The sequence below is a fragment of the Styela clava genome, chromosome 13 (assembly GCF_964204865.1).
Source record: "Styela clava chromosome 13, kaStyClav1.hap1.2, whole genome shotgun sequence".
NCBI classification, from domain to species: Eukaryota; Metazoa; Chordata; class Ascidiacea; order Stolidobranchia; family Styelidae; genus Styela; species Styela clava.
This window is the reverse complement of record NC_135262.1, coordinates 17,167,780-17,181,125: the sequence shown is the minus strand read 5'-3', so window position 1 is coordinate 17,181,125 and position 13,346 is coordinate 17,167,780. Positions and strand designations below refer to the sequence as shown.

The following is a 13,346-nucleotide window of genomic DNA, read 5'->3' as shown; positions in this document are numbered from 1 at the left end:
GAAACGTCTGTTCACTCAACAGTTTGTTGCAAGTTTACCGGTTCGATGGCCGCAGCCGGTGAAAGACCGATTGTAATTCTACAAATTAGGAGGGCCGGTTGAGACCATCTACGCTACAGGGTAAACTTCTTCAAGCAACAATTAAATATTGACTACTATTTTTCATTTATTTCCAAAGCCTAAACGGAAAATACATTATTTTATTTCTAGGAAATAATTTGTTTGTGCAATAACGTAGACAATTCTTACCAAATTTATTTTACAGTTAGGCGTATAAAATATATCTTTTGTCGCTTTGCACAAAAAAGAACAAATGTGGAAATTTTCAGAATGGTTTTGGAAAAGTTCATTCTGGCTTCCAGATGGTATATCTTTCGATGATTTTGAAGATAATGAAGGTACATCATACCCAAAACCAAGAGATATGTTGTTTGTGCCATGTTTTGCACTCGCAATGCTGTTAATAAGATATTTATTCGAAAGGTAAATGTTATGGTGAATGTAGAGACTGGCGGGAAGACGCAAAAAATCATGTACATAAAATATTTATTTACTTTATGGCGACTATAATGGGTGATGGGTTGTTCTAAAAGTTAGTTGTGGCTGTGGGATTAGCAGAGAGCTTATCGATCACCATTTCTATATTCTAAACGTTAAATATAATATTGCAGATTCGTTGCCCTCCCGTTTGCAAAGTACAATGAGCTTTCTGATGAAAAAAAGATGAAATCTCAAATACCCAATAGGACGTTGGAAACTTTTTATAGGAAAAAATCAGTACATCCTACGAAGGTATAAAGACAAATGTATTTTTGATTAGTTAGATTAGTCTAAAATACTTGTACTGGATTTGTTTGACAAGAATTCCTAGGGAATAACAGAAACCGTATATTATTATTGACACCTTTTTGAATGTAAACTGCGGTCCGAAATCAGACTTTAGATTTCCACGTGCCCTGAACAGTTTGCCATTTTAAATGAGCTTGCTTATTGTGATTTTGACTATATTGCATTATTCCTAATTAGGACGATCACGGGCATATATGTCCTTAATCTTGATTGAAATTTCAGCATGGTAATCCGAATTTATCTTTGAAGCATTGGTAACGAAAATTCAGTCAAATTTACAGTCTTGTGAAAACTGGAAACCCAATTTTGTTTCATTTTAGTCGAATATCGAAGAATTATCAAAACGATTAAACATGCATCAATCGGACATACGTAATTGGTTCCGGCGCAGAAGAAATAATGACAAACCGAGCGTACAAACGAAGTTCATCGAAACGAGGTTATTCATAAAGACTGTAAAACATATTATCAGAACAAAGTATTGAAAAGTGTGAATCGTTTGACTGTATATTTGTCACACTAACCATTTTGTTACTACTATTACCTATGTATAACAGTAGTGCTTGTTATCAAAGCAATATCGAGTCAATATACAGCGTGGGCCTAAAGCATAGGTAACAGTTATCATTACATACTTTGGGGCTCCCGAAGTATGCGAACCAAGATGGCGGACATCGGAATGTAATATGTGTACTAGGTTAGGGTTAGGCCACAATTTTAGGTATAAATACTACGGGAGGCTCTTGGCTAGTCTTCGAACTGATAATAGGACTAAAATAAGGAAAATTGGAAAAAAATTATCGCCTAACCCTAACCTGTTACCGGTGTTACGTTCCGATGTCCGCCATCTTGGTTCGCATACTTCGGGAGCACCCATACTTTTATTTATTGATTGCTTTTAAATATTACACTATATTTGACCCATCCTGTATATGCCATATTACAAGTAAGTAAGACCTAATAAAATAAATTCGAAGCATTTTTTAAGTTTTGATGATCAATAAATATGGTGACAAATCAACGGTTTTACAATTTCTTACAGCTGGAAATTCACATATTACACCGCAATATTTATTTATGGGATGTCATATCTTTGGAAGGTAAACTGTTGTTTAAATTAATTCCAATTTTTGTTACAAATTTTGTATATATCTGCCATTGATCGATGCATGTAATAATAATTTGCCACTGGATTGACAATGTTTGTTCCTCCTACAGGAACCTTGGTTTTGGGATCACGCTAAATGCTGGGATAATTTCCCACATCAGAATCTCGATGCTGCTATTTACATTCATTTCGTTATTGAATCAGGATATTATGCATCACTCGTGATTTCAGCACCGAATGATATTATAAGAAAGGTAGGGAATCATACACCTCATTCTAAGTGTTACTACGTTTATTTCACATCGATTTCATAGCTGTGGTATACAAAACACTAGTCTGTTTTAGAGATGTACCGATACCACTTTTGTCGCCGATACCGATTCGATACCAGCTAAAAACGCCGATACCGATACGCCGATACTACAAAAAGGCCGATATTACCGATATTCCGATACTATGTAAATATTACTTAATTAGATGTGTTGTGTAGGGCAGACGGGTTAAAACAATGGTCTTTGAGCGTTGTTCATAGTACAAAATATTTCAGATCGAAAAAAAAAGATATATATGTCGCATAATATGAAACTAATGTTTGGTATCCATATGCTTTAACTGATTAAGATACATTGTACAGTAACGCTAGTAATCTCGGTGTTCAATTGAAACTCATAAGCCGGAATGTCCAATATGAATTTAATGTTAATATCGCGACCTTCAAAAATCGTTATTCGTGTTTAAAAGAATATCGAATATCACCCACACATTCTAGAGCCGCCGTCCTACGATCAAATTAAAAGCATTTTTCAAATATTTCATTTCGTGGCTGATCGTAATCGTCGACGCAATAAGTAAGTCAAAGCCCACATGAAAGAATATCAATCAGCACCGACCAAAAGAAGGCCTACCTATAACCGTCGAGGACGTTTTTTTACTTTACTATTTTATATTATTATACAATTGCTATCATATATTTTGTGACAGTCTAGGGCTAGGCGGTCATGTCAATATATCTATAAAGAAATTGTGTAGTTAAACAAAATTAATACCTGCGTAGAGAGATAATTGTGTCGGAATTTAGTTTATTGATGTCGACGGACTAAATGACACTCGTACTTGACGACAAACAGTCAGAATTTATACCCGTGCCAAAAGTCCATGTGCCGTTAATAAGGACCCCATGTATGATTTAAAACTGGGCGTCTAATTGCTTTTTGTTATGTGCCGTGTTGATATATTTCTTCATGATTACTATGTAATAATAAAAATGTCAATATAAAAATTTGACAGCGAAAATAGCCAAATTAGTTGAGCTGATAAATAGCTAAAAACACGTGAATCCTATTCTCTCGCGGGGGTGGGGACATGTATGGCTCATAGCTCACGATCTCTCCAGACAAAAAATAAATTAAAAAGTAGTATTCCAACTTATCTTTAAAACATTCTCAAAAAGGTAAATATATCGGAAATATCGGCCTTAATCTCACCGATACCGATACATGGCCGATATTGCCGATACCGATACCCGATACATCGGTACATCTCTAGTCTGTTTACGTTGTAAGCCAGTGGTTCCCAACCTTTCTACCCTGGGGGACCGGTAAAATTAAATAAAATATACTCCCGGACCGGCAAAAAATTGAAATGAGTGGAACGGAAAATAATAACATAGTAACAAAGTCGTCGGCAATTTGGCACCAGGCTTAAAACCTTTTATTTGGATGGTCATATTAAGCAGGAATAGCATGCAGAATTGAAAAATCACGCCGATCTTTAGGTTTCTGAATCTTGCGAGATTTGACGGAGCGCTTTCGCGATGAATCGGAACCGGAAAAGCGTGATTACTCGGAGCCAAGACGTCACCGGGTCATTAATACCGCACTTATCAAACAGCAATATCGCGGCGGAAGAGAAATTGCGTAATAAACCATCGCAACTTCGGCTTCGGTAAAGCGATTGAGTCAGAGGAAAACAACGAAATTTTTCGCTGACCGGCAAAAAAGTTTCGCGGAACGGCACTGGATCAGCGGCTGGGAACCACTGTTGTAAGCAATACTCGCCACATTCAATGTTTATGGCACCTTTAATACTTGAAATTTGACATTTCGAATGATTATTAGCACGGAATTTTACTTTGAATTTTGTATTGAATATAGTTGTCGAATCCATGTAATTGGTTTATTGAATTCCTATTTTCTTTTTTAGGACTTTTGGGAACAGATGATACATCATATTGCAACATTGATACTCATAATATTCTCATACGCCTTGAACTTTGTCAGAATAGGGGCACTGACTATGGTTCTCCATGATGCCGCAGACTTGTTGTTACAAGGGGCAAAATGCCTAGCATATATTCAAAAATCAAAAATGGCGGATTTTACCTTTCTATGTTTTGCAATCACTTTCTTAGTGACGAGACTTGTCATATTTCCATTTTGGTAAGAATATTCATAAATAGACGATTGATACATGCCTATTTAACAACACAATAGGTGGTGAGAATGAGAAGTTTCACATTCTTTTTTAAGTTTTTTCGATTTGTATTTTTCTAAATCTCGAGTGGACTAGGGTCGTATAGAAAAAATTGCTTTTTTAATAAAGTATGATTTAACAAAATATCCAAATTCACTTAATTTAATTTAACAAGGACAATATTCGATTTTAATTTCAATTTTTTCCTCTTTCTCGTCATTTTGAATTCCCCCCTACGAATAAGTTAGTTAGTCACAAATTACAGCTTATTTATGTCTGATTAGATTCGCCTTTAGATACAATATGTGTTTGTAAATCACAAATTTTTTTTTCCTTTTTTATTTATTTCACAGGATAATTCATAACGCCGTCACGAGCGTTTCGATAATAGGACCATACACAGCAAATTACCTCTTTACTGGACTTCTATGCATTCTCCAGTGTTTACATGTATACTGGTCTTTGATTATACTTAAAATGGCGAAGGAAATGATGTTCCGTAAACCTGGAGAGGTATTTTTTAAACTACAATTAAACTGTTGCTTCAACAACTCAATATATATATATATATCGTAATATCGTTTGGACCATGACACATATTTTATGCGAAAACCATGCGATTGTTTCAGTGCAGTTTTGGTTTAAAGAATATTATCGTAATGCGTATAATTATATCCTGGTTACTGTTTGTAAATAGTAATGTAAGTTGGATCATGTGCTATCAGAAGGGTATTCCCGTAGTATGCGAACCAAGATGGCGGACACCGGAACGTAGTATGTGTACCAGGTTAGGGTTAGGCCATAATTTTATTTTAATTTTCCCTATCCTAGTTCTATTACGTGTTCGGGGATTATGGCCTAATCTGATACACATACTACGTTCGTTCCGGTGCCCGCCTTCTGGTTCGCATACTACATGAGTACCATCAGAAGTGCAAAGAGAGAAAATACCCAACTGCAGTTGTTTTCAGAAACTCAGCGACCACCGAAGTGATGAGGAAGAGTTGTCAGAAAATGAAAAGAAAATCACGTAAAAAATACAATACAATCTGATTGTCCTTCTCGAGAGAGATTCTGAGATTTTAAATTTTGTTCAATACACGTAAATAAAATTGTTCAATTACATGTTTATTTTACGTTTAAAACAAACAACAGTATTTTGATTGAAAAATAAAATTGAAAAAAAAAACATTCATTTTTATTATCCAAGAATCTTTAGATTTTTTTGATTGGAAATTCTACTTTGTTTTATTCCTATATACGGGGTGTCCATAAAGTTTTGCCCGATTTTATAGTAATATCATTTAAAAAATTTCCTTGTCTTTGTTTATTAATAGTTCTTTTGTGATCGTATTTCTCATCTATCATACAATAAAATTTAATTAAACTTACAATTGTTATTTCTTTAAAACCAGGCGAAACTTTTAATTGTTATTACTATAAAATCGGGCGAATTATTGGACACCCTGAATATATAAATATATTTATATATTTAATCATATAGGAGGACCTGGCGAGAGCTTGTGATCTACAGCTATGTGATGGAATGAAACGATTTATACTATTCTACTTTCAAAATCAAATACGGATCAATTAATGTTAGCACACACGAAGGATGTGGGAGTAATCTAAAACAGTGATTCCCAAAGTGGGCGATATCGCCCCCCGGTGGGCGAAAACGATACAGAGGGGGGCGAAAAAGTCGGAGTGGGCGATAGGGGGGCGATTTCGCGAAACCTGTTTTTGCTCGGCGCCTCGTGCACTTGATTACTGTACTCTGCGTGCTTTCGTAGGTTTGAATCACGTGGGCGATGTGATTGCACGCGAAATGATAGCTGGACTCGTCTTCGCAGTGAGGTACGGTAGTTTGCGTATCCCAGAGGTCGGAAAATCTGTAGTAATCTGGCCCGGGACGCTTCACTTAATGGACCTTTCCCCGACCTTTGACCCCGGAAAATTCTTCCTATACTTTATCATTCTAAAATTTTCGGTGCTTATTTTTAAGAGTGGTTTCCCGTGGCCTATAAAATAAGGTATTTGTTTCAAACTATCTTTCTAATTCATACTATTCAACAATCTGTTTTTTAGGGAGTACCGGTAAATAATTTTAGCCTAGTCTATCACAGCTATTTCTACACTAATTTTTGATCACTGTAATTGGACTGAAACTCCTAGGGGGACAAAGTGATTATTGACCTATTATATTTAAATTTCCGAAAAACTAAAAACTAACGAATATAATTCAAAGTCGCGAAAATGAGGTGAGGTAATGTTTACGACCACGCCTGAAAGTGAGTCTGTCTGAGTGAGGAATGTGTCTGAGTGGATGCAAAAGGGGGCATTGTTACGTTTATTTTTGCATCTTGCTGATTGGCCTATGTCAAGAAGTAAACAAGGAAGTCTATGCCAGGAGAAACGTCCAAACGGCGGTTTTAATGATGAATTGATTTTATTTATCATCTACGCTCGAGGAGTAAATTACATTTTTTTACGTAACAGAATTTATCGTGAGACACGTTTAGACTAAATTTTATTATATCCTTTATATAACAGCTATTATATATAACAGCTACTCGTTTAATGAGCCTACAATTTAATTATAATTAGACAAATGGAAACACGCAGAAAAGTTTATGCAGGAGTTCAATAGCGCAGTAAATATTCGAATATATTGCAATGCAATAAGGAAAAAAAAATTCATATTCTATTCCAAAGATTCATCACTGCTCAATTTTTGTAAGAATGTATCTTCTTAAAGAAAATCTTTATCAAAATTTCACAAACCATGCGAAAATATTCACTTCGATGTTTGGAAGTACATATTTGTGCGAACAATTATTTTCAAAAATGATCATTACAAAGAACAAGCAAAAAACTAAGATTAGTGATGCCCATTTAGAAAATCTTCCAATCTTGGCGTCCTATCAAGCGTGATGCAGCAACAAGACAGTGTCACATTAAATGTCATTGTAATAATTTTTTAATAAGACGACTCAGTTGAATTCACGAATTGTCGCAGTTTTTGCACGATGTTCCGTTTTTAACTTTCAAAAAATATATGCGATCCGCGAAAGAATAGCAACCCTAAATTTTGTCCCGCGAGCGACGTAAAATTTGCCGCCCCTTGGGCCATCCGAGTCCACGAATCCAAAACAAATGGCTGATTAAATCTATGGACTGGTAATCGGACTGGAGGACGTGGAATAGGGGATGAATTTTACCGGAGACCGTTGTATATCATGTATTTTGGTAAAGCTCATCATCAGGCTGTAGGGATGAATGAGATGTACGAAAATCATCATTATAAGTTTTGAAAAATTAATTTTGTTTTCATTATTTCAATGTGAAATGCGGTGATTTCAATGTGAAATTCATTTCCGACCTCTGATATGGTGAAAGAAGGGTTTTCAGCCGTGCTGCTATTGCTATCAAAACAACTAAATCGCCTTTCCCTCAGTAAACGGGGTAATTTTAGATATAATGAAAAACTCGCTGAAGAACACCAAGCTCATCCATCTCATTAAAAAACACTATGAACTATGATTTGTCTTCTTATTTGGTCTGTAATATATTCGTTTCAACCTTTTTTTTCGCAGTGCCGGGGGGCGATGAAGTTGTATAAACTACTTTAGGGGGGCGATGGTACAAAAAGTTTGGGAACCACTGATCTAAAATACCCCAAATAATATTCTAATTTTTATATAGCAAAAGTCCGCAGGTTTCGGTCGACACGACGTGTGAAGTATATTAAGCCAGTGGTTCTTTAACTTTTCTAAGCACGACTCAAATTTGAGTTTTATGAACCTCTTGCAAATGTATTGATATTAGAACTCCGCTAATTTTTCAGATATGTGTGATATATTCATGGCACATACGAGTTATAGCTAGGGCTGGAAATTTCAGGGAAAACACTTTAACCGTAAATCGGGTAAAATTAACCGGTTAACCGCAGCGTGACGTTTGACGTAGTGATTTATGATTTTATTTTGTTACGTCACAATGGTTACAAAGCAATTTCGCGTGATCTTATCCCGGCATTGCCTAATTAAGAGATAGTTTCGTGATCGCTCTGATCCAAGAGAGCTCTGCTGCAGCGTGCTCCGGATATATTGAAGCATATAAGTACAACCAGATTCCAGTATTAAATGTAATTTATGTGCGAAATATTTAGTGCTTTACTTGCAAATTCTACTTTGAGATATCATAAAAAAAAAGAATCAACTGCGCACTTTTTGGATGACATTGAATATACGATTTTGCAATAAAATCGTGAACAATATATTTTGACAATATATTCTCAATTAAACGCCACAGGAGATAAATTAGCGATGACGTAATCATTTTTGTGGAAATTGTACATTATAAAGATGATTTGTACCTGAGGTGTCAGTTAACGGTTGAAATAAATCGTAACCGTTAACCAACTAAAATCGATTAATCAGATAACCATTCCCAGCCCTAGTAATAGCACACAATACTCTGAAACAAGGATTTATTATAGAAAGCAGTCATTATCTCATTAGTGTGATAGATGAAACTGAAGTTTCCCATTCGTAATATTTTCAATGCACGACTCAGTTTCACCTGAGTGCATTATACATTATACATATACATTATAAAGATGATTTGTACCTGAGGTGTCAGTTAACGGTTGAAATAAATCGTAACCGTTAACCAACTAAAATCGATTAATCAGATAACCATTCCCAGCCCTAGTAATAGCACACAATACTCTGAAACAAGGATTTATTATAGAAAGCAGTCATTATCTCATAAGTGTGATAGATGAAACTGAAGTTTCCAATTCGTAATATTCACGACTCAGTTTCACCTGAGTGCAATGCGAAAATGCTCACCAAGATTGGGGCGATTGCGATTGGCTACTGTAGTTAAAAGGCTAGTAGTACTGGAACTGTGCTACCATTGACGACATTCATGCGTGGCCGAGTGGTTTCCACTTGTCGGTGACACTTGCTCCGTTTCTTGTTGCATTCCCATCGCTTTCTGGCGTTATAATTCCCACTTCCAGGAGAACGAATACCAGCTTATTGGCCGAATTAGCCGATACATATACTGCATATGCAGTGGCGAAGCAAGACTCTCGTGTGTGCAATAACTCTTGATACTATGCTCAATCTGTAGTTTGTGTGCAGTATCCATGTTCAATACGTTAAAAGACGTAACTTCATTTTTTCTTGCTTCAATTCTGAGTTGCAAATTTGCAATAACTGCATTGCTGATGTACAGTATAGTTTTGATGATTTATTCTAAAAATTGGGCTTTTGTCATACGAAATGAAACTCATTTTATAAAAATGAAATATTTGATGATCCAGAATTCCGTTGAGTTTGGTTCAAGTGCAGGTCATTATATAAAACAATCTGTGATGCAATTGAAATCTCATGTTAAACTTTGATATAAATGATTTGGTTTAGCCATAAGTCAGGCCTGAATATATACGAAGCGCGGGATTAACCATTGAACATTATAAGCACGTGCTTATGGCACCAAGCAAAAAGGGGCCCCACAGAAGTTTTTATAGCAGAATTTTATATAGTTTATCGGTGTTTATTTAAAATATTACGAGTTCACCATGCGACTCAAACTTCACCATATTCGCTTATTTTTCGTCTTCAAGTATCATAATATTATCCTTCTTTATCAAAAACAAACACTGAAACTTATTAGAAACAACATAATAATAGTCTGATTAGAACGGTAAACTCTCGTTGTTTATCAAATTAAAAGTAAGTAAACTCGCAATAATTCGATCACTTTTGGGTTTCTCCGACTTGCGGCCCGCGAGACCTCCTCAAAAGTTTTTGCGGTCCTTCAACCTAGCAACCTTGAACCACCCTGAGGTAGACTACTAGGTACCGGTAAAATTTCAAACTACAGTTGTGACTTGTATCTATTGGTATTTCGATTCACGTTGAGACTGGAGGCATGAATCTTTATTGTCACAATCCTTCATGATTAGAGCTCAACCGTTACATCGGCCAAATGTTGTGTGTTTACCGATATCTCTATCGGCAGTAAACGGTCGATATATATATCGGCTATATATAACAGTTGAAAAATCTAAAAATGTTCGTAAAAATTGTTTTTTTTACTGTTGGTTGTGATTATTTTTAATGGATAATACACTAATGTGGTTTATTGTTGGACACGTAGTGGACATAACGATCGTTTCAATATTATGTTGTTGTTGTTCTTGTTGTTCTTTGACACGTTTTTAAAAAGTCGCTTTTCTCTTCGAATACTGGACCAATTGCTTTGAAATTTTTAGTGGTTAAAGATAAAAATTTTCTCCAGAAGGCTATTACTTTTTTTTTCGCTATGACGTCATCAAAATTATGTGACTCTACGTGTCCATATATTTGAGCATAGCTCTCTTGTTTTTATAATTATATTACACATAAGAGCCTGAACATAGTATAGATTGTGTGCCATCTTGGTGCACATACTTTGGGAGCGCTGAAAATACTCATGCACTGTCCGGAATTTTGCTTTTTCAAATATGGTAACCCTACACTGGATACAAGACAGAAGGTGCCAACTCATCGGAGCAGCGCGGCGATAATTTAGAGTTCCTGGGATTAATCTAGAAACAGGACGTTTGCAACGTCTGCGTAACAACGTAAAATGTCACCAAATTATAAACGCGTTATTATATGATTCACGCTAACAGGAAGAGCCAAAATCTACATCGATAAAAATATCGCGATTGTAAGGGCATATTCCAGTGATTGGAATCCAGATAAAATATTTCTCAATGTCATAGCTGTCATTTGAATTTGCTATACAATGCCTGGCGTAGGAGATGTTCCGATATCCTACACAAGAATACGTTCTTCATCATTCCAGCCAGATTTTGTTGCTTGTCAGTCCGGTGATCCCCATATGACGAAGTGGTTGTGAAAGTTTACGCGTAGTAATATAAACATAGGTGGAAGTACATTTTCAGGGGTGCTGATGGATTGTTTCCCAACCTGTGGGTCGCGAGTAGGGCTGGGCATTTTCAAATACCTGATGATTTCAGAATCGAATCGAATATTTTTTTCGAATCGAATCCCGAATATTTGGGAGATAAGAATTGTATGTAACTTTCTTTCTGTATTTGGTTCTCCAGACATATATATAAATCACTGGGAACGTAATATACATCCCTCAGACAGATTGCTGAGCGTTTGCACACAATAAAAAACACGTTTTCGTCAATAACTCACTACAGAAAAAGAGTCATATGTCACAATTGCGTTGAAAAAGTATGGCTTCAATAAAAAAAATTGAGAAATTTAACTCGACAATTGGCGGAAAAAAAACAAGATGGCGGCGATTCAGAATTTCGCTCTGAACCGATTCGAATAATTTACTATTCGATTCGAAATGCCCAGCCCTAGTCGCGACCCAGAGTTAGGTCGTTTGAAGACATTCAAGCATCTTCAACAAAATGTCAAGCCGCCAAGCATCCTGCAGCCAACATCGTAAGACAACTGACAGAAGATAAGATAATATCCTGTCCGAACACCAGCGCATCAATCAATTTCTTGAAGTGTATTGTATGGTCGGGAGAAGGGCAGTATCTACCAAACTAGCTCTGCCTCTCACTTACCAATAGCTAATTTTAGCGCAGCTTTCTCGGGCCGGGCTTCCTTATCGCTGACTTTTTTTTCTTTAAATAAATGTATATATATGTTTATAAATAATATATATATACTAAAACTATGTGTGGATACTAAATTAAGATACTTGATATAAAATACCTACGCTAACATGGATAAAACGGGGAAGGAGCCGTAATTGCAATTTAACTACTAAACACGAGCCGCAGGCCAGGGCATGCTCTGTGCATTTGGACACTGCTCTCTTGATAATCTTCCCCTCCGCAAGTCCGCATAATTTTGGCGGGGTATGCCCGATATGGAGAAGCAATAAATTAAGGATAAACTAAAGACAGGGGAACTGAAAAGGAAAACAAACACTGGTAAGAGTAAGGTGTGGAAAACCTTCAAACTGATTGTTGAAAATGCTGCAAAAACTTGCGTTGGCTTCGCTGATCTAGTTTATGTAGATTTATTGTAAGCCTAGGCTATTTCTGTTTTCTTGGTTTTTGATCATTTCATTAGATTTTCCATTTTTGGACCAAATTAAAGATAGAGAAAATTAAAGCTGAATTTCATATACCTTTTCCTATTTGATTCGCATTTTTTCTATTGTAAGCCTAGTGGGCTGCAGCATTTCTCCCGTTATTAAGCAAGTGCGCATATGAGTGCGTAATGGCCTGTCAGCGTCAGAGCTACGGTAATAGCATGGCCCATGTTGAGCCAGAAACACCGTGCCCAAATCAGATCACCAGATGCTAAAAATAGTCTCTTCAGAACAAAAATCACTCATACGGACTACAGTTCCGTCCTCTCTCTTTCTCTGGTGACTGTCCGTTAATAATATTGCTTGATTAAGATTATGATATGAGCTTCACCAAAAAATAAACACCTGCAACATATGGTGTTATGCATGGTTCACAGTTGGCTGTCACCGTGGCGATAGCCTGTGAGCGAGGTTGTCACCTCATAAATCAAAGAAGGATCTCGGGGTTTGAACCGCTAACTAATTTTAAATCACGTCAGTCGATAATCCAGCAGTGCAGTGCCCGCTGCTTGCTTGCGCTCTCTCCCTCCCCATCACAGTGCGTTGGGGCGTTTCGGCCGCGAGAGACCGCGGTCTGCATACTGTACTAAACTCTTGCAATGACAATTCACAAAACTCCTAAATAAAATAGGTAATTTCGGGACTGGGTCAGGCCGAGCTGGAATTTTTCGGCCCGATCTTACCTCTATTATGAATCCTTAATCAGATCCATTATATACCGGCTCTGGTCTAATATTTGAAACTTTCGGAAACCACTTATGCATTG

At 36.5% G+C, this 13,346-nt stretch overlaps 1 protein-coding gene across 1 annotated transcript; it reads left to right on the top strand.

Annotated features, from left to right (window-relative positions):
* The first annotated feature begins 247 nt into the window (after positions 1–247).
* LOC120332681 (ceramide synthase 4-like) lies at positions 248–5,878 on the top strand. Its single transcript, XM_039399981.2, has 8 exons — positions 248–483; positions 672–792; positions 1,170–1,288; positions 1,892–1,949; positions 2,068–2,211; positions 4,160–4,395; positions 4,783–4,942; positions 5,401–5,878. Exons 1-8 carry the CDS (start codon positions 314–316, stop codon positions 5,461–5,463), a joined length of 1,071 nt encoding a protein of 356 aa, XP_039255915.2. The 5' UTR covers positions 248–313; the 3' UTR covers positions 5,464–5,878.
* Positions 5,879–13,346: the final 7,468 nt, after the last annotated feature.